General features: G+C 19.2%; 5 protein-coding genes across 9 annotated transcripts; 1 reads left to right on the plus strand and 4 right to left on the minus strand.

Moving 5' to 3' along the window:
* Nucleotides 1–70: 70 nt before the first annotated feature.
* Rab40 (RAS oncogene family member Rab40) lies at nucleotides 71–3,902 on the minus strand. The gene is made up of 4 exons (XM_003698121.4): nucleotides 2,747–3,902; nucleotides 2,180–2,373; nucleotides 1,733–1,955; nucleotides 71–1,666 (listed from the first exon to the last, which is right to left on the minus strand). Exons 1-4 carry the CDS (start codon nucleotides 2,904–2,906, stop codon nucleotides 1,359–1,361), a joined length of 885 nt encoding a protein of 294 aa, XP_003698169.1. The 5' UTR covers nucleotides 2,907–3,902; the 3' UTR covers nucleotides 71–1,358.
* Nucleotides 3,812–7,087, minus strand: LOC100865446 (developmentally-regulated GTP-binding protein 2). Of its 4 annotated transcripts, none has more exons than XR_001112833.3 (6): nucleotides 6,949–7,087; nucleotides 6,157–6,464; nucleotides 5,586–6,016; nucleotides 5,245–5,446; nucleotides 4,704–5,057; nucleotides 3,812–4,323 (listed from the first exon to the last, which is right to left on the minus strand). XR_001112833.3 is itself a non-coding variant. In XM_003698120.4 (5 exons), exons 1-5 carry the CDS (start codon nucleotides 7,010–7,012, stop codon nucleotides 4,237–4,239), a joined length of 1,092 nt encoding a protein of 363 aa, XP_003698168.1. In that variant the 5' UTR covers nucleotides 7,013–7,087; the 3' UTR covers nucleotides 3,812–4,236. The 4 variants fall into 4 exon arrangements, 1 of the variants encoding a protein (XP_003698168.1); XR_001112832.3 differs by having other exon boundaries at nucleotides 4,704–4,934; nucleotides 6,949–7,083; XR_001112831.3 differs by having other exon boundaries at nucleotides 4,704–4,939; nucleotides 6,949–7,083.
* Nucleotides 6,953–14,483, plus strand: eIF3l (eukaryotic translation initiation factor 3 subunit L). Of its 2 annotated transcripts, XM_086912367.1 has the most exons (4): nucleotides 7,235–7,372; nucleotides 7,445–8,905; nucleotides 9,064–9,198; nucleotides 14,348–14,483. In XM_086912367.1, exons 1-3 carry the CDS (start codon nucleotides 7,352–7,354, stop codon nucleotides 9,196–9,198), a joined length of 1,617 nt encoding a protein of 538 aa, XP_086768493.1. In that variant the 5' UTR covers nucleotides 7,235–7,351; the 3' UTR covers nucleotides 14,348–14,483. The 2 variants fall into 2 exon arrangements, with proteins under 2 accessions (XP_003698167.1, XP_086768493.1); XM_003698119.4 differs by lacking the exon at nucleotides 14,348–14,483 and having other exon boundaries at nucleotides 6,953–7,372; nucleotides 9,064–9,252.
* LOC100872149 (uncharacterized) lies at nucleotides 12,706–17,080 on the minus strand. Its single transcript, XM_031919622.2, has 5 exons — nucleotides 16,881–17,080; nucleotides 16,447–16,677; nucleotides 14,340–14,745; nucleotides 12,996–13,173; nucleotides 12,706–12,892 (listed from the first exon to the last, which is right to left on the minus strand). The coding sequence occupies exons 2-5, from the start codon at nucleotides 16,627–16,629 to the stop codon at nucleotides 12,754–12,756; spliced, it is 906 nt and encodes a 301-aa protein (XP_031775482.2). The 5' UTR covers nucleotides 16,630–16,677; nucleotides 16,881–17,080; the 3' UTR covers nucleotides 12,706–12,753.
* A 2,641-nt stretch (nucleotides 17,081–19,721) lies between these two features.
* On the minus strand, nucleotides 19,722–24,543 carry elg1 (enhanced level of genomic instability 1). The gene is made up of 5 exons (XM_031919611.2): nucleotides 23,717–24,543; nucleotides 23,327–23,634; nucleotides 21,878–23,075; nucleotides 21,388–21,805; nucleotides 19,722–21,189 (listed from the first exon to the last, which is right to left on the minus strand). The coding sequence occupies exons 1-5, from the start codon at nucleotides 24,367–24,369 to the stop codon at nucleotides 20,455–20,457; spliced, it is 3,312 nt and encodes a 1,103-aa protein (XP_031775471.2). The 5' UTR covers nucleotides 24,370–24,543; the 3' UTR covers nucleotides 19,722–20,454.
* Nucleotides 24,544–25,629: the final 1,086 nt, after the last annotated feature.

Here is a 25,629-nt window from a genome sequence, read left to right on the forward strand (position 1 = left end):
ATATTCCTGGACAGATAAGTCCACTTATGATTATATATATCATATTATATATAATGTACTAATTTTTAGCTGCTTTTATATACACATTTATAATTTAATTTGAATTTTACATAATATAAATACATTTGATGCATTTTCTTGATATTATATAATTTTTAAAAAAACTATCATTAGATTATTATTACAGATTGATAAATTTTATACAACAGATTTCTATGGTTTAATTCAATGATGATAATAACAATAATTTTTTTATTAAAACATTAAAATAAGTAATATAATTATAAGCAAAAAATATATTATAATAAAATTATAAAAAACTCAATAAATTAAAATACTATTATTATATCATTGATATTAAGAGATCATAGTAATCTATTGTAATAAAATTTATCAAAATATGATTACAGTAATTGAGTCTATTTATATTTACACAATACATATTATAAACTTATATTGTACAAATAAAATAATATACAATTTTAAGTTATTTAAATAAAAAATAATATTTGCATTATTATGATAAATGTAATTCAATTGTGCATAATAAGTAAATCTTTAAAAAGAACAGAAAAAGAATTAATTATTTAATATTAATTTTGCTTTGAGATACATACTGAAATAGAATTTCAAAAATGATATATTAAGATAAATTTCTCTATTCATTATTGAATATTTAAAAAACAATATAATTTTTAAAAACTTTAATGATTATGATTTTAGGATTTATTTTTATGTATTCTTATTTAATTAGCTGCTCTAAATTATTAAACTTATATTAATCTTAGTCTACACCACAACCTTTGTAGACTTAGTGAACTTGTACTTTGCTTCAATATTTCCTGTTTTAATATACATTTAACTTAAAAAACATTGCTCATCAAAATTTAAGGGAAGAAAAAAAAATATTACATAAAGACTTAACAAAGTATTAATACAATTTATATTACTTATTATATTTTATTAAGATATCTTCTGCAAGATCTTTCATGAAAAATATCATGTAAACTATTATTTTAAATATTATTAATAAGATTTATATAAAATCATTATGAAATAAGTTCTTCTTGAACTTATTGTTATTTTATTTATATTGAAATTCAAGAAAATATCACATAAAAAAAATTTTAATATTAAATAATCATTAAATTAAATGTAAAAGTATTATGATTATTTCTATTTCTTGATTATAAGCAAATTATTTTGTTTTTTTATTTTATTGCTAATATTTCATGCTATTAAAAAAAAAAATTATATTTTCATTTATTGTGATGGCACATTTTAAAAAATTTTTTTATGTCAAAACAGGAAGGAAGAATTAATATTGTATATTTACAATTATAATCTTAAAATTATTCTCAAGATATTGTGCAAGAATTACGACCAACACAACTGGTACGAGAATCTGTTATACTACCAGGTGAACTACCTGGAGTTGATAATCCATTATGGCCTACACCAACAAAACGTAATTTTCGATGATGAGAACCTAAACTTTTACTAGAACTCAATGATCTATTTCCATTATAACGCAATTGTGATGTAGTTGTCATTGCATAAGATTTTAAATGAGATTTAATAGATTTAGGTAATGGAAGTTGATCAATACTATAAACTGTTGTTCTTGCAACTATTGCACGACACGCAAGTTCTTGAAGACTGAGAACTAAAACATAGAATGATATTCATATCAGATTTTTCTAAAATTATAACAAAAATTGAAATGCATTACCTTTATTAGAGCGCCACAATCTTTCCATACCATTACGATGTAAAGCCATTCGAGAAAGTTCAGAAAAACTTTCACGAATATTAAAATCACAGAGAGGTGAAACTTCAAAAAATGCCATATGATTTTTAGCTGCATATGCTTCAGCATCACGTTCTCCTACTTGTCTTTTAAAAGCTAAATGAAGACGATTACCAACAAGTACTTTTGGTACTCCAGGAGCATGCTGCAACATAAATAAAAATTAAATATAATTTCGATATATGTTAATTTTTATATTAAAAAGTAAATTTTAAATTTGATTAATAATAACTGTATTTAGTATATTTAAATATTTCAAAAAAATTAGTTTAAAAAAATAATGCTAAGAAATAATATATTTCTAATATATTTCATATTATTTGTAATACATATAAATAAAATTAATCATTTAAAATAGTCTTTACATACCTCTTCAACTTCTTTTAGCCATCTGTCAATACCATCAAAAGACCATTTATTGGTAATATCATAGACTAAGAATATACCTTGAGCTCCACGAGAATAAGATCTGATTATTGTACAAAATCTACCCTGACCTGATGTGTCCCATAATTGTAATTTTACTCTTTTTCCATCCAGTAAAATAGTAGTAGTTTTATATGCTAGAAAATAAGTAATGATAAATTATTATTCATAAAATAAATATATAATTTATATAATGTTTTAACATAAATAAAATAAATTTAAAATTATTTATATAAAATATAATATAAAAATAAATATAAAATAAATATTATTATATAAAAAATTTCATTATAAACTTATAATAATTAATTTTCAATAACAATAAATAAATTCTGGAATTTCTTCTTGAATAATCATTATCACTCAATTCCAAATATGATAATTAAAAATGAATATCACTTTATTATAATGAACTCAATATAAATATATTATTTATATTTCTATGAAAAATTAGGTTGAAATAGAAAAATTAATTTAGAATAAAATAATAGAAAGAAAAATTCTAAATACCACTGCCGCTGCAAAACGGAGATTCGGCAGCACCGTCTTCAAGTCCACTCAAGATTTCTTGTTTTCCAACGTCACTGTCACCCACCAGCAAAAATTTGAGGAGGTAATCGTATTGTTTTTCTTGACGAGACTTCGTTGTGCTGGCCTCACCTGCAGCCATAATAATCCTGTATTGGAAACCCTGAGCATACTGCAAGCAAACCTCTATGCACTGATCGCTCTTTCAACGTTTTTTGTATTTAAGGATCCGTGGACGGATAAACTTTTTTAATAAATTGTTATTGCAAATCAGACCATGTTTTACTCTTCAATCCAAAATTCTTTTTGCACATCAATAATACATCTTTATAACATTCTTTCATGAATGATTATTATTCTTTTAAACAAAATCATAACAAAACAAGAATGAATTTCCATCATTTTCCACTATATCATCTCTTTTATGTTTAATTGTTTAGTTGAGGGATCTATTCTTAAAATTATCGAAGGTTAAGTATGTTCGTTAAGTAACTAACTTTAAGGCAACTACATAAGAAACCATTATCTAGTATCTTTTTTAGTTTTATTACTAGTTATTTTTTCTTATCTAATTACTATAGTTATTTATTAAAAATATCTTATTATCATTTGTTAATAAGAAATGTTATTCTTTTATTTATTATTATATTCTTTTATCTTTTATTTATTAAATAAATAGATTAAAGAGATTATTTAATTTAATTAATATTGTAATTGAATCCAAAGAAGATATTATATTTAATTTTTTTAATAATTTAATTTTATATTTAATTTATTTTAAAATAGTTATGTCATATTCCTTTAAATCAGTCAATTTTAAAAAAATTGAAAATAGAATAATAAATATCATTGAAATAAAATTAATTGTAAAATAAATTTTTATGTAAAGTGTTAATTAAAAGTGATGGTTTATTTAAATTTGAATATTTTTATAATAATAATAATTTTTAATAATAAAAGATTTAAAATATATAATTTAATAAATATTAAATATTATAACTTACATAAAATATTTTCTTGAAATATTAATATAATAAATTTCATTGATTAATTTATGTATTTATTTATTCTTTTTTATGTAAATATGCATTATAATAATGTATTTATACATAAGTTATAATAAATACATAGAACAGAATGTTTTTTATTTTTTGAAATATATTTTTTAACAAATATATAGTATATGATTATCATATAACTATAAAAAAAATAACTTTTAGAATTAATTTTATACATGATTGATATTTATTAAATTTATTAAATAATTTCAATTTTTAAAGTATTAAAAAAGATTTAGTATAAATATTTCTTTCTTATATTAAACTGAATAGATCTAGCATTTAAGTTTTAAATGACAATTCTTTCTCTCTCTCTCTCTTCTTTTTCCAGCAAACATGTATAAAACGTATAAACAAAACTATATAATATTCTACTTTTACTATTTTCACAAATAATTTATAATTATATAAATTTTATTTTTTAACTATTTGAATAACATCTTCATCGTGCATAATATGTTGTAATCCAACTCGTTGAGGTGAATACTTGGTACTTGTACCCTAAAAAATAATATATTTATAAAGATAATATGTATTTTAAAAAATTTTTTCTTTTTTAAGATATTTTAATTTTGAAAAATTATATGTATTTTTATGTATTATTTTTTATAATTTATTATTTTTGTTATATTTACATATATTTTGAAATTAGCAAAAAAATATGCATAGAACATATATTAATTATTTTATATATTTTATAATTAGAATATATATTATATATTTATAGTTATTTATAATTGTTGTTAAATAATTTTTTCTTTTATTTTTTTTATAATTATTTCACATGATAAAAACAAATATTGTATTGTAAATAATAAAAATAAATAATTTATTAAAAAGTTATTAAATTAAAATCTCTGATTATTAGGAGGATATTTTACCAATTTTTTTTTTTTTGTTCTAAAACAGTGCTGTCCACTGATGGGGCCCGTTACGCGATTTTATCTCCCTTTATGCTAGTATTCAAAAGTAGTAGAGTAATTCATGTATTTCCATCTTCTATGAATTCTTCATTCACATATTTCCTCATTTTATATTCAATGATATGCTATGTTTGGTTATAAATATATTTTCTTCAGCTAAGACCAAACATAATCAATCCTTTTATTTGACTGTTCTGAAAATAATCGATTAAAGTTTGAATTCTATATATTAGAAATAAAAATCTCGCGCGAAATAACACGGGATGTAGATGGAGCCCATTTTACTAGCAACTAAGTTTGGACAGCACTGATCTAGAAAAATATATATATATTTTTTTTTTGATATTATTTTTTTTTTATTTATTCTAATAGTAAGCATCTAATAATTAGTAAAATTAAAATTTTCTCATTTTATTAAAAAATATTAATTAATAATTGTAAGAAATATAGATTATAAATATAAAAATATAATTAAATATATATTATAAATAATTCTTACCCAAACAAGAGCATATTTAAATTGTTGAGCAAGTGTACGATGAATTGCATGACATACATGTTCTACTGTAACTCCTTTTCTTAATATTAAACCATCTTCAAAATCAGGTGGTTGACCAGGTTTTTTTGTATAAACTCTTATTAAAGATAAATATTCCCATAATGTTTCAAGAAGGAAGTCCAAATTTAATTTCATATTGCAACTACAAGAAAAATGTGAAATATTTTATAACTATTTTATAATAATTTTATAATAATTATAAATAATACAAAAAACAATGAAAAAAAATGAATCTTTTGATAAAAATATTTAAAAATACATTTTTTTCCAAAAAATTTTACCTAACTACTACACTATTAGGTTGCCTGGCAATTCTATCCACTTCTTCTATTGATATCTGATCTATTTTATTATGTACATAAAGACATGGTAAATATACTCTATTGGCATTAATTACATCAATTAATTCATCTGCACTACAATCTTCACGAAATAGAACTTCTGCATTGAAAATTTTATATTCATGTAAAATCATTTGAACTAATTTTTCATCTACTTTTGTTAATGGACATGTTGAATTGAATGCTAATCCACCTCCTTTCTTTATCTTGAAATATATGTTTGGCTTTTTTTTATTAAGTCGTATACCAACTGATTCCAGTTCTTTTTCTAAAAGTTGTCTTTGTACATCTTGTTTAGTAGCATCTAACATCATAAGAACTAAATCAGCTGTTCGTGCAACAGCTATTACTTGCCTACCCCTTCCTTTACCCTAAAATGTTTATTTATAGATATAAAAATTTTATATATTATTTTTGTTCATTGATATAAAAATTATATAAAAATAATTATAATTATTAATAAAAATTATTAAATATTAAATATACTATATTAAAAAAATTTTGTAATTACCTGTGCAGCACCTTCAATTATTCCAGGAAGATCAAGAAGTTGAATATTAGCTCCTTTATATTCAATAACACCAGGTATACAAGTTAAAGTAGTAAATTCATAAGATGCTGCTTCAGATTCTGTATGTGTTAATGTACTTAATAAAGTAGATTTTCCTACAGAAGGAAAGCCTATCAAAGCTACTCTTGCATCTCCTGATTTTAATACATCAAATCCTTCTCCTTTTTCAGATTTTTTTGGTGGTTCTAAAAGTTGTGATCTATATTTCGCAAGTTTTGCTTTTAATAAACCTAAATGATACTCAGTAGCTAAAAATTAATTAATAAATTAAATTAATTGTCAATAAATTTGATCTTTATAGGAATCATTATTATTTTAAATATCATCATGATAATATTATGCTAGATATTAAACTATTATCAAATATTATAATAACATTAATTTCAACTGTTATCATATTAAAATATATTGCAAAAACTAATAAAAACATAATAAATAATAATTAATAAAAATATAAAGATTTTTTCTAAATGAATATTATTAATAAATCAGCATAATATAAAGAATAACAAAGATTTATTATAAATCAATTTTAAAATGATTTATTAAATTTAAATTATTATATTTTATAATAATTGTTTAATTTCAATTGAAAATAAAATATTTTATATCAGAAGTTATAAATTTTTAATATTTTACAATTTTTTGCATATGCTACAAATGCACAAGTGAATATACAAATACTTTTACAAAAATTACAAAAATCATTATAGCCTTAAAACATGAACAAACCTTTATTCTTTTGCGTCCGAGCAATTTCTTTTTCAATTTCAGATATTTTTTCTAATATTCCCATTTTAATAAAGTAACAAATGTACAACAAATTTACATTTACAAAAATGACATACACTCTTACGCGTGGTGTGCGTGATAATATAAACCATTTACCATAAACAATAAATTATTAGAAGAACGTTCATTGCTATTCAATAACGCCATCTAACAGTTTAATGAAAATGTTGAGTTTTATGTTCAAATATAATTTGAAAGAAGCATATCTTAAGTTATACTAGTTTGTGATTATATTATTTAAAATAATTCGTGCTTGTGAACTTTTTTCTTTTGGGTTAATTTGTAGATTTTCAAACTAGAGGTTATATTAAGTATTTCACATAATTACGTAAAAGTAATAATCATGTATGACGATTACAATGAGGTAAATATTAATTAAATAAATGTTTATATTATAATGTTATTATAATAGAAATATAATTTAACTTATTTTTAGTATGATGCTTATGATGATTATGGACCACCAGATGTTCATAGCGATCAATATGACAGATTAGGCTATCGTCAAGTACCAGAAGTTGTACGAAATTTTTTAGTATTTTTGCGAAATTGTATAAATGAAGGAATGATTTTTGAAATTCAAAATCTTTATGAAACAACATTTCCAAAAATCTCAGAACAATTATTTGATAAATCTTCTTGGCCGGATACTCAAACAATTGCACATATAGTTGATAATGATCCAGTATTTCTTACACTATATAAAGAACTTTATTATCGTCATATTTATGCTCGTATGCAAGGACCAACATTAGAACAACGTCTCGGTTCTTTTTATAATTATTGTGATCTTTTTAATTATATTTTACGTCCCGAGACACCAGTCCAATTGGAATTACCTGATCAATGGTTATGGGAACTTATTGATGAATTTGTTTATCAATTTCAATCTTTTACACAATATCGTGCTAATTTATCAAATAAGACACCTGAAGAAATTGAAAACTTAAATGCACATAGTAAGACATGGGATGTATTGTGTGTTTTAAATGTCTTACATTATTTAGTAGATAAATCAAAAATCAAAAGTCAATTAGAAGTATATGCAAGTGGTGGAGATCCAGATTCTGTTGCTGGTGTATTTGGAAGGCATTCTTTATACAAAATGCTTGGATATTTTTCTCTTGTAGGATTGTTACGTTTACATTCTCTTTTAGGAGATTATTATCAAGCAATTAAAGTATTAGAAAATGTTGAACTTTATAAAAAAAGTGCATATTCACATGTTCCTGGTTGTCAAATATCAACAGCATACTATGTTGGTTTTGCTTATATGATGATGCGTAGATATGCAGATGCAATTAGGACTTTCTCTGGTATATTATTATATATTCAAAGAACAAAACAATTGTTTGCAACACGAAGTTATCAAAATGATCAAATTAATAAACAAACAGAACAAATGTATCATTTATTAGCAATTTGTCTTGTTCTTCATCCACAATGTATAGATGAAGGATTACAACAAGCATTACGTGATAAGAATTACCATGAAAAAATGTATAAAATGCAATATGGAGATTTAGTTGAATTTGAATCATGCTTTCTATTTGCATGTCCTAAATTTTTGTCTCTTACACCACCAAATCCTGATAATCCAAATGAAGATTATGTTCGAGAAGCAATTAAACATCAAACTCAAGTCTTTATGGATGAAGTTGTTCAACAGAAAATGTTACCAACAATTCGTTCATATTTAAAATTATATACAACTTTACCATTAAGTAAACTAGCTACATTTATGTGTAGTAATACTAGACCTGATGAAAATTGGGATTTAGATAAAGAAGTTAGTGCATTAACTATTCATCTATTATGTTTTAAACATAAAATGAAAAATATTGTTTGGACAAAAGGAGCATCAGGATTAGATGGAAAATTTCAATCTGGCTCAGAGGTATTTTATAAATGGATTATATATTTATAAAAATTATTATTATTATTATACATTTATATATATCATTTTATATATTATTGATATAATTTCATATTTTAATATTTATTATTTTTTATATTTACTAAAACTAAGAGATTAATTTAAAATATTTATTATAGTTGGATTTTTATATTGATCATGACATGATTCACATTGCGGATACAAAAGTGGCACATCGTTATGGAGATTTTTTTATTCGGAAAATTCTCAAATTTGAGGAATTAAATCGCAAATTACATCATATAAAAATTTAAGTATGTCATTTCAATGATATATATTATATAAAATAAAAAAATTCGTAATAAATATATCTTTATATATCTTTTATTCATATGATCATAAAATTCAAAATCAATTACTATATTAAATGATAAATTAAATAGATCATGTTTCGTCATTTTAATAAATTTAAAATATAATATATAATATATATTTAAAATAATCTTATGTTTACATACAACTAAAAAGAACTAAATTTAAACTAAAAAAAAAAATATTGACATTTATATAAAAATAACATATATTTATTTTTTACTTCATTATTAACATAATATAAATTATTAAAATATGTTTTAATATATATACATTAAAATAATATGCTAAAAATTGATATGATTAACAATCTCTAATTCATTTTATTTAAAATGAGAGATCAAATAATAATTCTAACAATTCCTCTAGCATTCTTTCATGTTTCATATATAGTATTTTTTTAAAAATATTATTATGGTTAAAAATAATATTTGCATTTGTTTATAAATTTTTATAAGTAAGTATAATTTTTATAAGTATTTTTTATTAATATTTTATATATTAATACAAATTATTTTATTATCGATTTAATATATAATATAATATAACATAATTACTTTGCATGTTGCTAAATATTAGAAATTAATGTAATGTAGACAATGCTTTCAAATTATAAAGATAATGAAAGAAATGATTTCTTTTATTAAACGATCTCTTTTATTATTGATATTAACTCTTTTTTTTTTTTTTTGACTCTACATATTCTCACATGGAAAATAATTTATAGTTATAATTTAATAGTCAAGTAATAATAGCATAAGATAAGACTATTCATTTCTTTATTTATTTTTTAAATATAATATTATATAATATTATAATAGCATGTTCCATTATAGTCCAACATTTAATAATATTTTGTTTACAATTTATCTATTCATTCTAAATAAATCTATTCATTTCTAAATAAATATTATTAGAAATTAAATATTGAGTGCCATTTTCAATTAAAGAAATAAATAAAATTGGAATGCAGTTTTATTTTTATTTTATTTTCTAAATTTAATGCAGAATTTTCTATATCAAAAATAACAATAAAATTATATTATTTAATTTACTTACTACCCTTTTTTCTTTTATTATTTTCTTTATTTACTATCTTGTATATACAATATTTTATTTTTCATTAATATGAATTTTTAAAATTTATAATTTGTTTCAATATTTATAGTGGATCAAACAGTAATAAATAACTATTCTTAAATCTCCACATTGTAAAGTTTCTGTGAAAGAAAAAATAACTTTGCATTTTTTATAATATTCATCATATGACATTAAAATGTTACATTAAATGTTACATTAGATTTTTATTAAATCTTTAAAAAGATCTTAAAAAAAGAATATTTGAAACAATAATTAACTTTGGATAAAAGTTCTCCAATTTGTTTAACTTATTACTATGCAATTAATAGAAAATCTATAATCATTTTCTGCCAATGAAATTAATTTTAATAAAATTAATAAAAAGAAAACTCTAAGTTTTTAATTCTAAATTGTTAAGAAAATCTTAAAATAAATCCTATTTTATTAAAGTGCCATTTTATTTAAATATGAATAAATGTTTCTCATGTCATAATGATTAGATGTTTTGAATTTGATTTTAACTGATACGTAATAGAAATAAATTCTTCATCTTCTTCAAATATCAATACAAAAAATAATATTTACAAGTAAATTTTGTGTTGATTTTTTTTTTTTACTGTATTTTTTTTTTGTATCTGAAATTTATTTTATTCCATGTAAAAATTAAATCACAAAAAAGTTGATATTTTTTCATTTTTTTCTAATTTTATAAGTAATTTAGTTGCTTTTTTTAATTCCTTTAAAAATCTTTTTCCAATTTTTTAATGCATTTAATTCTAATACATTAAAGATATAAAAGATATTTTCTTTTCTTTTTATTATTAGGATATACAAGAATATATCAAATTTTTTAATACTTAATGTATAACCGAATATATTTATTAAATGTTTGTAATTTTATATTATCCATAAGTCTCAATAATATGACTATTTGATTGTTTTTATTAATTTTTGCTATTATAAAATAACGAATAAAATTCATCTTCATTGCTGATATCTTTATTTGTTATAAAAGTTATTTTTTATCTAACCAATCATTCATTCAATTTTGCTATTATTATTTCGTTTTCAATTACTTCACGATTAATTCTTATTTCAATTCTTTTAATCTATATTTATAAGTCCAATTATAGCATTCAAATTGATCTATTTTCGTTTTATATTCTTTATTGTCCTTTTATTTTTCGATTCTTTATTTTTTTCTAGTTCTTCTTATAGCTAATATTTATATTTTATAATTTATTATTATAAATGAAATAAATGATAAATAAAATAATATCTGACACATTTTTTACATTTATATATTTTTTTAAATTTTTGGTTTCTTCAACTTTTATTTTTTTTTTAATGTTTTTAATTCTTTTTGCAAAAATCTATGATATGTTTAAAATAATTTAAATTTATATTTAGAATATAATTCTTATAAATATTCTGTGGAATATGAAAAATGTTATTTTCATTATATAATATATTGTTTGATTGTGTAATATATGAGAAAATGTTAAATATACTATAAACATTATTTTTTTGTTCACATTTTTATTACCGTTATTCGTATAAATAGCTGACGTTATTATTATCTCTAGATCTAAATTTTCTTTTGTAAATTAAAGGGGCTAATTTAACAGATGTTTTAAATTGTTAAAAATAATTTTATAATTATAATGATTTTGTTTATTTTTTGTAATATTTCTTAAAATAAAATTATTGTATAAATTTTCTATTCATCAAAGTTATTAAAGTTAATTATTATTTCTGTTTATTTTTATATCGTTTAAACATTTATTACTTCGCTATATAATTGTGCTTTGGATTTTTCAGTTGATTATATATCTTTATTTTTAATTTCATATATGTATTTGTCTTTTTCTTTCAATGAATTTTCTGAATTTATATTTTTGAGCCAAAATTCCTATATTTTTTTTTATTTAATGTAATTGTTGTTCTTCGTGAAAATAATTTTTCATCGCTATTTTTATTTGCTTAAAAAAAAAATGATTAGAACAAATACAAATTATAATGGATATACATGGAATAAAATATTAGGAAAAAAAGTCAGAAAAGTGTAAAAATTCATTGTTAATTATATTGTTATATAATAAATTCTATAACAATATATATTTATTCTTATAAAAAAAAATATTTTTTATTAATTTTCATTCTATTATTTCATAGTAGAATGAATAATAATAAAAAATTGAAGTTAAGCAATCAAGATTGTACTTCAATAATATATTATTAAAAAAGATGTATTACTAAAATTTTTTTGAAAGTAAAATTAAAACTAAAATTAAATCAATTATATATATTTAAAATTCATTAAAATTAATGAAGAAAGAGTTAATCAGCAAATTGATCGATAATCAAAATTTATAATCAAAAGTTTTTTATATTTATAGATAAATTATCAATATCAATTACATTAAAAAATTAAATTTATTTAACTTTTCCAAGAATATTTTATGTAAACAATATGTTGTATGAGAATTTGTTTCTGTATCTACATCTTCTGAAACTTTGAAGTATTCAATATTTGTTGGTTCAATTTTTTTATTTCTGCAATTTAAAATATATAAATTTTTATAAGAAGTATAAGATTAAAAAATTATATGCATATATTTTATTCTATGATTTTATTCAAAATACTTTGCTATCTTACTCAAAAATACTTGTTGTATATTTCTCAGGTATTTTTTCAATTATTCCAGATTGCATTATGTCCCATGAAAGATCCATAATACTGGATATGCATAATAAATTGGTTATACTTTGTAATTTTTCATCAGAGTTTTCTTTACTTTTTTTTTTGCATTCAATTTTGTTATTATCTTTAAAATCTGTTAACATGAAAAATAATATATTTAAAATGAAATAGTAAAAAGTATAATTTATTAATATTTATAATATTCGTACATATGACGAGAAAAAATATAAAAAAATATATTAAAAATATATTCGTACATATGACGAGAAAAAATATAAAAAAATATATTAATGTTCATGAAAATAATAATTTATTTAAAAATTATATGTAATATTTATATAGCACTATTTTATATAGCACTTTTTTTTAAAAATTGAAACATATTATTTGAAATTTTTAAATAAATTTATTAATGTAAAAATATAGATTTAAAAAATTCATAAGTGCAATAAAAATCTATATTTTTTATATTAATTTGGTAAAAAAAATTTTTTATTAAAATTTTAATTTTACAAAAATTTTATTAAACTTTTGAAAAAAATAAAGAATATTATAATTAAATAGTAATATATAAAATTTTAAATCGTATCCTATATTAATATTCATGTGCTAATTCATGCTACAAATGAAATTCAGAAGATAAAATTTCAAAATAAAACGAATATTAAAAAACAATAAAATTGTATTAGAAATTTTGTTTTTGATAAATTTTTTTCGTTTTTGATCCAATTTTTTTTAAATGGAATAATATATTTTTTATAGCAACAATTGATAAATTGGCATTTTTTTATAAAAAATATATCTACTTGTATCTAAAAATCATTAATTTAAGAAATATTTTAACATAAAATTTGCAAAATGTAATATATGAAAGATAAAGAACACACAAAGCGATATTCTATTGTTCATGTTCATGTTCATAAAAAATGATAATATTTGATAACACTTAACGAATTACTGTATTATATAATATAAAAGCTGGTCGATCAATACTATCATATATAAACAAAATTTTATATAATAAGTATAATTATATATATATATATATATATATATATATATATATATATATATATATATATATAATATATTATATCATATATTCAACATTTCAAAAAATTACTGAAATTATTTAAAAAATTACTATAAATACAAATTAAGAAAATCTTATTTAATTAATAATAATGTTTAATCATAAAAAATATATATGAAATTAAGAAAATTATATATGATCAAAATAATAGTTAAGAGATAAAATGAAATTTATTCTATTTTAAAATGAAAATTTAAAATTCTTACTTTTGCAGCAAACACATTGTGGAAGAATTAAAGTCATATTATATCCAGATGGCGGATTTTTGCCTTTTATTTGTTGTTCTTCTCGAGGATAAAGATCCAATAAATCGAAATAAATATTTGTATTTTCGCTGTTTTCTACGTAATCACATAATCTTTCAAATGATTCTACTAATTTCGTGTCAGAAGTGTCTGTCAAGTTATAAATTTCTGTCCAATGTGGATAACAAATCGAAAAAACTTTGCTTAATGTTTCCTCTTTTACTAAGCACGTACATGTTTCATCTTTATACATACAATGACTGCTTTTTTTAGTGTTATTTTCACAAATTGACAGAATACTGGATTTTGTAGAATTATTGCATATAACGTCTTCTTTTTCTATTATTTCTATTATTTTTTTAATTCTCTAAACATAAATATTTTTTATTATATATATTTATTTGATATCTTTTTTTTATTTAATATTAACATAAATAATAACATAAATTCCTACCATTTACTTTCACAGTACAAATTTTTAGAATATTACTTTATTTTTAATGTAAATAAAAATAAATTTAATTAAAATTAATTTTTCATCTTTTTTTAATTATGATATATTTATTATAATTTTTTAAAAATTAATTTTTTAAAATAAATAAAAAAGCTTTTTTAAAATAAAAAGAAATGTAGATATAAATACTAATCCTTAGATCCTTGAATTTCTTTATGATATATCAAGAACCAGAAATTCTTAATTTAAATAAAAAAAAAGTAAAAATTATTTATAAGAAAATTAGAGTAAATGATATTTTTATATTAGGAGCTTATTTGATATATCAATATTAAATGATTTTAATGATTTTTAATATGTAATGATAATTCAATGATTCCAATGATTTAATTTATTTTAATATATTAATATTGTTTCATATTTCAATTTGATATGAATTAATTCAATATTGAAACAATATCTTTTAAAATAATCATTATTCGTATTGCCGATTGTCTACGATTGAAAGAAAAATCTAACCTAATCAATAATTTTGAAGATATTATTTTATGGATTTATTTTAAATTTAATCTATATTTAATATAAATGTAATTAAAGCAAATGTATGCATTGTTTAATAAATGTTTATATTTATTAGACAACTTTATATTTACAGACATTAGAAATAGCAAACATTTTTATATTGAATTGATACTTTTAGTAAAATTTTAGATAAATTTTGAATATCTTGAAAACTAGGATTGAAAAAGTCAATAGATTATATGCAAAAATAAGTTATTTAAAATTAACAACATATTAAAAAATCATCCAAAAATTAGCCTTGCGTTATGTATTGTATTGATAGATATAAGATAATATATATTAACTATATTTATTCCATGCTATTATATTTAATTTATTTTGAAGTCATAAGTTAAACTACGGAACCTGATAATTTATTTTATTTTTTAATATTAATATATGTATTTTTTGTATAAAAAATTAATTAATATGAATGTTTTAATATATTACATGAGTTAATTTGATGAGAAATATAATGAGAAATATATGGTGTTGATCCCAAAAATATAAAAATATAATCAAATTTATATATATTCATAGTTTTGAAAGTAGTTTATAAACTATTTGGAATAAAAATTCATATAAAAATTAAATGTAATATAGCTTGATAAATACCCAAATGAAATAAATATTGTTTATTTTATTTTTTATTTACAATATTTATTTTTTATTTTATATATATTTTATTTAATAAACGTTATATATTTTAATTAAATCCATTTTTTATGCATTATAATTTTTTGTATAACTTTTTATAAAGAATTTATGTAATTATAATTATATATCATCTTTCATTTCATCTTATTAATATCGATAAAATATATTGATATAATTTATACAAAAATCAGAAATTTGTGAGAGTATATATATATATTCAATAATTTTTGTTAACATATTATTTTACATAAAAATATCGTTTCTTCGTTTGATGCAATTAAAATTATAAATAATATGTAAGAGCAATAATCTTGATCGATATATTATGTATTAACAATTTTTAATTATAAAGAATATATCTTTAAAAGTATTTTAAATAATTGATTATATATTTACCGATTCTTTCTTTGACCATTTATCTATCTTCGTACATGGTGAAGGAAATCCAAGATTTGTACTACGTGGTGAATCAATGAAATATTTATTATCATTTTCTTGGAAATTAATTGTTCCACTATATCTTGTTGTATCATATGCTGGTATAGGATTGATATTTTTTGCAGGAAAATTTGTTAACATTTCTTTAATTATAATGTTTTTAATATTGCATTATGTTGTATATAGTTCCTTTAATAAAATTATTTTATAATTAATAATTATTTATTAAAAATTGTAATATCAAAAATTATAATTAGAATGTTATTAAATTTAACATTATCAAGAGATTTGAAATATATTTAATTAAACTGTTGATGTTAAAATATTTCTTATTTTAGTTTTAAAAAAGCAAAAGTTAGATAAAATTAAACGATAAAAATTAGAAATTTTACATTGTTTTAAAAATTTGAAATTAATATTTGTTTAAAGTTAACATATTTATATATTATTGTAATTAATATTTAATATTTTATTTATTGATAAAAGTTTATATAAAATTTATTGGTAAATTTGATTAATTTACATGTAAAATGACAGAAAATAATGAATTGCTATGAAAAATATAAAATCGATATTATAATTCTACTATTTCAGAGTAAATATGATTATGTATATTTATATTTATAAATATTCATCATTTTCAATTATAATTTAATAGAATTAATATTTATATAATATTATAAAATATTATATACCAGAATTTTCTTATATTTTTAAAATTTTAATATTATTTTAATATATTAATTTTAATATACATTCTAATATTTTTAAGAAATTTTGTAAATGAAATAATCATTTTTGAAATGTAAAATTTTCATTAAATTTCAGTTCAATTTCAAAACAATTCTTTTATAAATCTTCCTAATTAAACATTCTATGATACATTGTTGGAAAATGTCAGATCTTCAATATGGTTATTGCTATTGCAAATATTTTATTTAAAAATATAAGTCAAATTAAAAAAATAAATTCTTCTTATAAAAAGATTATTTTACTATTATTTTACTATAATATATAATTAATATATAGTTAATAAATATAAAACTAATATCATAGTTATAATATAATTTCGATATTATAATTTATTCGATCGCTCAAGAGTTGTTTTATATTTATTTTTATATTTTATTTTCGCATTTCTGTGGAATGCTCAAGCTCGCTATAAATTGATATATTTTAAGTTCGTCAAAATTCATGAAAAAATAGTTTTTTGACCAATTTACTTGTTATTTTACATTTTTAATCTACTTCAACTGATTTCTCATTTTAATAAGATAAAAGCTTTTTTAAAAAAACTGTAATGAAATAATAAAAATTGAGAAAAATTATAATATTACTAAAACATAATGAAAAAAAACTATGACTAAAAAAAAATAATAAATATATATTCTCTTTTTAATAATACGATTTAATAATATGATGAATCTAATATTATAATGCGGCTTCGATTGATTAGTTATTATGAAAAAAATAACATAATTTTTGATACTATAAAAATAGTATATATATATATATATATTATTCGATTATATAATTCGATTATATTACTAATTGATATATTTTTTATTTCTATAATTTAATATTTTTTTTTTTTACCTTTAATTAAATATTTGAAATTTTGTATAAGATTTGTTTCTGCTATACAATCATCTATAATGTTTACATATTTAAATTTATATTTATAAATTAATGTATTATAATAAATTAAAATTTTTATTCTAAATTTTAAGATAATTTTTCAAAAAATTAATATATTTATTTTTATTTTTAGATTATAAATAAGCTAATATGTTTGATTCAATAATTAATATATTTAAAGAAAGATATAATTTAATTATTTGTAATTGTTTTATTATGAATTATAAAGATAGCATAGTCATATAATATAATTCAAATTTCGAATCATTTTCATATTTATATTTTGAATTTTTGACATTGCGAAAAAAGGGTATATTATTGAATTTTGATTCAAGTTTATAGGATTTATGATTATAATGATAATAATGATTAATAATAAGTTTAATAAACTTTTAATAAGCCAAAATTATTGCATTAATTTATTATTATAATAATTATGAAAATAAAACTTTTTTTTAACGAGTACTTATTACGATACTTTTGGATACTTATTGATTTACATTGTTAATTGTTGAAAATTTTCAAATCAGATCACTATAAGAGTTTGATTTTCATTTATAAGTATTTTAATAATTAATTTAGCTAAACAGTCAATATCTTCATAACTTGAATTTCAATATATGATGAAATAATTTTAGAAAAAGACAAAATTTTTTGTAAGAATATTTTATATATATTATATTGTTTTTTAATTAAAATGCAAAACTTTATTTACTTTATATTTATTTATTTTATAATCTTTTTGTAATCTTTTTTAAGAAAAACATTTAGGAAATAAAAATAAGAATATTCTTATTTTTATATTTTAAAATAATTTAATATTTATAATATTTAATTTTTATAAAATCGTTTAATATTATCCATTTTATAGTAAATACAAATGCGGATTGATATTTTTACTATTTCAATATTTAATACAATTATTTATAAGCAAATAATGTATTCATTAATTCAGTGTACTATAACTGAAAAAATAATTGTTTTATAATGTATTGTACAATAGAATCCTTATATCTGCAAAGAATTAGTTTGTAGCTAATATCAAACTTTATTTATATATATATATATATATATATATATATATATACACATATACATACATATATTTTATTTATTACATAAAATTGTACATGAAATTTTAATTTGCTTATTAATTTTTTATTAAATTTTTGTATAACTAGGATTAAATTCAGAATTATTAGTTACTATTATTTTTATTATTATTGGTTACATATGATAAATGCAATTTCTTGGATCATAAATAAGTGAAATAGTGAATATTAAATCCACGAATAGGAAGAAATATTAAGAAATATAAAAAACATCGAAAAAATACTAAAATTAATGTATAAAAATATTGATTAGTATTTACTTCTCAAGTTATACGTGAACAATTTAATTTTGGCCATGTAATGATACCATGTTGTATCATAATGTAGTTTATTGAGCATGTAAAGAGTTTAAAGAGAATGCGTTTTAAAAGTAAAAACGTCATTTTAGAATAATAAAAAAATAATAATAATAATAATAAAAAATAAAAAATATTAAAAATATGTTTAAAAATATTAAAAGTATCATAAAATAAAAAACACTGATTAGTAATAAATATATCTTTTATTTATATACTCAGTTTAAAACCATAATAGATGATAGATCAAATAAATTGTAATCCGTCACTTGAATAAATGATTTAAGGCACCATGTGAAATACAACTTTACAATAATTCTATACATTCACACTTTGAAAATAGCTATGTAACGTAATTATTTTTTACTTAATTATTATTATAATATAAAACATTTAAACATATTTTTTTGAAATATATTAAAAGTTTACATGACGAACAATCTCTAAATCATTTTTTTTTAAATGATATATGGAATATTAATATATTCATGAGATTATTTGGAGAATACATTAAATAGAAACAAATACAAAAGTGAGTATACAAAAATATTAATTGAAACATTTTTTTTATTAAATTATAAACTTTAAAATTTGTAATAAAACGAGATAAAGATAGAGTGGGACAGTTCGATTTCTGTCACTCTATTTTGCTGTTTTCATTTTACTTCATCTAACTCAATTGCTTAAAATAAATAAATTTTAACTAACATTTTCGTATACTAACTTTTATATTGTCTTGGCTTCTAAAATTTAAACGATGTTCCATGAATATATTAACACTGTATAATTTTAATAATTCCCTAATGTTTTTTCATATACGATATTTTTTAAAAATATGTTTAAAAATTATTTGCACTGTGTTTATGAATTTTTTAACATGTCTAATATAAAAAAATGTTCATGATATATTAATATTATTTTTATTCATTGTCGATTTCGTCATACATTACTTTGCATGCTGCTGTTAAAACATTAGATTTGAAAAATGTAGATGATGCTTTCAAATTATGAAGATAATGAAAGAAACGATTTCCTCTTTTATTATTGCTATTAGCTCTCAATTCTTCAGCTCTACATATTGTTCTTACAGATGGAAGATAATCTGTAGCTATAATTTGACGATCGAGCAATAATGATGTCGTATGAGATAAGGCTATATTCATTTCTTTACTTAATTGTTTTCTTAACATAATATTATTTTGATACTGTATTTCATTGTAGCCAAACAATTGATCTTTGTTTATAATTTGATTACCTATCCATTCAGCTATTTCTGAACAAATATTATTGGAAGCTGAATATTGAGCATTATTTTCAACCAAAGATAAATTAGGATACATTTTTATTTGCTCTAAATTTAATGCAGAATCTTCTATATCAATTAAAGATGATAATAAAGCTACATTATCTAATTTTTTTGCTATATTAAGTAACATAATTTTATCAGTGATCGTTTTTTCGTTATTTATGGTTTTTTCTTTTTTTTTTTTGTTATTACTTTCTTTAATTACTGGTTTGTATATATAATATTTCATTTTTCGCCAAAATGAATCTTTAAAATTTATAGTTTGTTTTAATATTCGTGGTGGACCAGACAATAATATATATTGTAATTGTAATATAGCTTTTCGTAAATCTCCATATTGCAATAATTCCTGTAAAAGAAAAGAAATTTTTGCATTTTTTATAATATTTACTATATGATATTAAACTACATTATATTAGATATTTAAATTTTGAAATTAATAAATTAAAAAATTAAATTAATAAATTTTTAAAAAATCTTAAAAATATTTAAGACAATATTTAATTTTGGAAAAATTTTTTTCAATTAGTTTAATTGCATAATTTACCGTTATGTAATTAGGAGGAAGTCTATAACCACTTTCTGCCAATGAAATTAATTCTAATAAAATATAAACTCTATTATTAAGAGCATCTTGAAAATAAATTCTATTTTGTTGAGGTGCCATTTTATTCAAATGTGGACAAATGTCTCTACATGTCATAACAATTGGTCGTTTCGAATTTGATGCTAATTGATACGTAGCAGAAATAAATCCTTCATCTTCTTCAAATATAATATCAACATCATCTATAAGAATGAGTGAATTTTGTGATATTTTTTGGGGAATTATTCCATCTGAAATTGAATTGCAGAAAATAGATGTTTTTTCATCTTTTTTAATTCGATGCGATTTAGTCGCTTCTTCTAAATCCTTTAAAAGTTTTTTTCCAGTCCTTTTAGATGATGCATTCAATTCTAATACACTAAAGATACAAAAAAAGTTTCTTTTCATTATTAGAAAATATATAAGATTAATTAAATTTTTTAGTACTTACGTATAACCGAATTCATTTGCTAGTGCATAAACACTTGCAGTTTTACCACATCCATATGGTCCCAATAATATAGCTACTTGATTATTTTCATTAATTTTTGATCGACTATTATCAGACGAATAAAATTCATCTCCACTGCTGACATCTTCATTTGTAAAATTTGCTTTCCATCCAAGTAACCATTCCTTCAATTTTATTATTGCTTCTTCATTTCCAACTACTTCACAAGAACTCTTTGGTCTATATTTATAAGTCCAATTATAACATTCAAATTGATCTATTTTCGTTTTATATCCCATTGTCCCTTTATTCTCTAATTGTTTATTTTTTCTAGTTCTTGTTGTAGCTGATACTGATATCTTGGGTTTTTCCTTAACAACATGTGAAATAACATTCCACATATCTTTTACATTTGTACAATGTTTTTCTAAATCTGTTAAGACTTCTTGAACCTTTGGTTTATTAATTCTTTCTAATGTTTTTAATTCCTTTTTGGAAAAATCTACAATATATTTAAAGTGATTTAAATTTATATTTGGAATGTAATTTCTATAAACTTTCTGTGGAATATGAAAAATGTTATTTTCATTCCATAATACATTGTTTGATTGCGTAATATGACTTATAAGAGGAAATGGTAATACACCATGAACATTTATTTTTTTGTTTGTATTTTTATTAGCGTTATCATTTACATCTGGTTGTAAAAACAACCGGCGAGCTGCTATTATTTCTGGATTTGGTTTTTTTCGTTTCATAAATAAAGGAGCTAATTTATCAGATGTTTTTCTTTTTAAATTGTTATCGCCAATATTTTTGAAATTATTATCATGATTTTGTTCATTTTCCATAACATTTTCTAAATTAGAATTATGATATTTGTATAAATTTTTGTCTTTTGTCAATGTCCATTCATGTTTATCAAAATTAATTAATTTCTGTTTATTTTCATTTTGGCTATTGTTTAAACATTTATTATCGTTAGCTATGTAATTGTTTTTTGGACTTTTCAATTGATCATGTATTTTTACTTTCAATTTTGTATGTATATTTGTTTGCTTTGATATTTCTTTATCTTTTTTTTCTTTCAATAAATTTTCCGAATTTATATTTTTATTTGATTTAAAATTCTTATGTTTTTCTTTATTTAATACAATTCTTGTCTTTGGTGAAAATAATTCTTCATCACTGCTTCCATCTGTTTGAAAAAAAATAATTGGTAAAATAAATATAATAATAGATATACATGAAATAAAATATTAGAAAAAAAAAATCAGCGATCAAAGTGTAAAAATTCATTGCCATCAACCAAAATATTAGAATCTGGGAGACTTATATACATTTTTTCTCATCATATATATTTCTTTAGATCTTTTATATTATATCTTTAATAAAAATTAATATCTTAATATTTAATTAAAATTATTATCTTTACTACTTTTAAAGTACCTGATATAATATTTTCATTTTTATGAGTTTGAAGTTTGATTCTTAATGACCATCTATGTTTGTTATGTTGTTCAACATTTTGATTTTTTTCTTTATTATTCGATACATCAATGTTTTCAGATTCAATGACTTGAATATCATCTATTTCAGAAAATTCTGATTTATTTTTTTTATTTGATAATATTTCGCTATTTAATTTTGATTTATATAATCCATGTCTAATAGTGTTTTCTATATGTACATCAGCTTTTACTACAAGAGTAGATACATTTGCCATATTTGTATGTACTAAATTAACGGGAGTTTTGCTATATGAAAATAAAAATAAATCTTGAAAATAAAAATAATTCATAATTCATAATTAAATATAATAAATTGTTAATTTTTTACCTGAAATAATTTAATAAACTACTAGTTTGTTGTTTATGATTTAAAATAGTTGTATTATTATGCTTTTTCTCTTCTTTTTTTGGTTTTACATTATTTTGTGTTATTTTTTCTATCTTTTCACTTTCTTTTACATCTACAAGGTTCCTTTTAAAATATTTTTTATCATTGCTATCATTTGTATCTATATCTTTATTGATATTTGTTTTATCATTTGATTCTTTTTTATATTTTTTGTTATTAGTTAAACAAGTTTTAAAATTTCCTTCTTTTCTTTTTCTTCCATTTTTGATACTGTAATTATCTGTTTGCAAATCTATATCACATAAAGTATGATTTATTGTTTCATTATGTTCAAAATGATTTTGAAAACTTTCAGAAAAAGAACATTTTTTGGATGTTTCATATAAATTTTTTTTTTCATTATTTAACTTAGAAAATGGACTAGGTGTTTTATCAATCATATCACTGCTACTTTCTATAATGTCACATACTCTTTCTTTTGATTTCGTTCGAGATATTTTAATTTTTACACGATTGCGCTTTTTTTTTGAATTTTTATATTTCGTTTCTTCTTTTGTATCATCATTAGAATATATCGATATATTATTATTGGATTGTACAGTATTTTCAAAATACTGTGTAATATTTTTCATCCTTCATTACTACATGAAACTTTAAGAATATAAAATGGCGATAAAAGTATAATTGATATAGATAATATTTATTATTTACTCATAGTAGAATGAGATTTTGGCGCCACAATACATATATAAATACATTAAATATTGCTATGAACTTCATTATAGTGTTATTACTATATTTATTCTAGGGTTTTTTCAGATAAGTTATTAAAATTTAATATTTCAATTTAGTTTCTTTTTTATTTTTATTTTCTTGAAAGTTTAAAATAAATTTTTATATATATATTTTAAGTTTAAACTTTAGTTGTACATTTTAAATATTTTTTATATAATTTTTTTTTATATATAAATTTCAAAAATAACGATCTTAATTAACTTTTTAATTTCAAAAAATTGTCATTTTTTGAATATTTTTTTATTATATTTTATATAATTTTACATTATAACATTATATAATTATTATTATATATTATTATTATATATAATTATTAATATGTATTATATTATTATTATATAATTATTAATATTATATAATTTTTTTTTATATTTTTCATAGATTTTGATATATAAAATCGAAAAATGATTATCTTAATTGCCAAAATTTGTTACTTTAAAAATTACATATATATCATATAAATTTTCACTTTTTTTAGTTGTGATGCCATTTTAAATTTTTATATAATACTTTAATCACATTGGAAGATAGTAATGCGCGTCAAATTCAAATTGCCTGTCGGTTAAAGAATACAAATTGTAGATATATCATAATCTAACATTTTTTAATTTCCTTACCAAAATCTATAGAATAATAAAAAAAATTCAAAATTTTTAGGATCTAAAATTAATGTGTTCAATTATTCAATTTCTAATTTTATGTAAAATTTTCTTATTTTTTGAACTATTAAATATATATACATATATATTATAATATAATATACTTATAATATGTATTATATAATATATATTATAAGTTTAATGATTAGTAAGTATTATCATACTGTATATTTTCATTTTATGTTTCCAATATTAAATATAAATAATAAATTGAAAAAGTAAGAAGTATGTACGGATATTACAGTATATTATATATTACGGATACATAGAATAATTCAAAAATTTTCTATGAAAATTATTAAATTTTTTAATATTAGATTTTAATACTTTAATGTTTATAATTTATATTTTCGAATTAATAAAATGTCAATTTAATATTTATGTGATCAATTTCAAAAATAAAAAATATAAAAATGTGTAATTTTAGTCTAAATTTAG

Source organism: Apis florea, unplaced genomic scaffold (genome assembly GCF_048593485.1).
Source record: "Apis florea isolate Af1SG1 unplaced genomic scaffold, ASM4859348v1 contig_3391_pilon, whole genome shotgun sequence".
Lineage (NCBI taxonomy): Eukaryota > Metazoa > Arthropoda > Insecta > Hymenoptera > Apidae > Apis > Apis florea.

Excerpts from the sequence above, each read along its gene's own strand:
- Rab40 (XM_003698121.4), bottom strand. The coding sequence starts at position 2,906 with ATGGCTGCAGGTGAGGCCAGCACAACGAAGTCTCGTCAAGAAAAACAA. Across the intron at positions 2,374-2,746 it reads TCCGTTTTGCAGCGGCAGTG|CATATAAAACTACTACTATT; the intron begins GTATTTAGAATT and ends CTTATTTTCTAG. Across the intron at positions 1,667-1,732 it reads ATTGTGGCGCTCTAATAAAG|TTCTCAGTCTTCAAGAACTT; the intron begins GTAATGCATTTC and ends TCTATGTTTTAG.
- LOC100865446 (XM_003698120.4), bottom strand. The coding sequence starts at position 7,012 with ATGGGAATATTAGAAAAAATATCTGAAATTGAAAAAGAAATTGCTCGG. Across the intron at positions 6,465-6,948 it reads TCGGACGCAAAAGAATAAAG|CTACTGAGTATCATTTAGGT; the intron begins GTTTGTTCATGT and ends ATTAATTTTTAG. Across the intron at positions 5,447-5,585 it reads CCTAATAGTGTAGTAGTTAG|TTGCAATATGAAATTAAATT; the intron begins GTAAAATTTTTT and ends TTTTTCTTGTAG.
- eIF3l (XM_003698119.4), top strand. The coding sequence starts at position 7,352 with ATGTATGACGATTACAATGAG. Across the intron at positions 7,373-7,444 it reads TGTATGACGATTACAATGAG|TATGATGCTTATGATGATTA; the intron begins GTAAATATTAAT and ends ACTTATTTTTAG. Across the intron at positions 8,906-9,063 it reads AATTTCAATCTGGCTCAGAG|TTGGATTTTTATATTGATCA; the intron begins GTATTTTATAAA and ends TATTTATTATAG.
- LOC100872149 (XM_031919622.2), bottom strand. The coding sequence starts at position 16,629 with ATGTTAACAAATTTTCCTGCAAAAAATATCAATCCTATACCAGCATAT. Across the intron at positions 14,746-16,446 it reads AATGGTCAAAGAAAGAATCG|AGAATTAAAAAAATAATAGA; the intron begins GTAAATATATAA and ends ATTTATGTTTAG. Across the intron at positions 12,893-12,995 it reads TATACAACAAGTATTTTTGA|AAATAAAAAAATTGAACCAA; the intron begins GTAAGATAGCAA and ends TTTAAATTGCAG.
- elg1 (XM_031919611.2), bottom strand. The coding sequence starts at position 24,369 with ATGAAAAATATTACACAGTATTTTGAAAATACTGTACAATCCAATAAT. Across the intron at positions 21,806-21,877 it reads GCAAATGAATTCGGTTATAC|TGTATTAGAATTGAATGCAT; the intron begins GTAAGTACTAAA and ends TTGTATCTTTAG. Across the intron at positions 21,190-21,387 it reads TTCCTCCTAATTACATAACG|GAATTATTGCAATATGGAGA; the intron begins GTAAATTATGCA and ends TTTCTTTTACAG.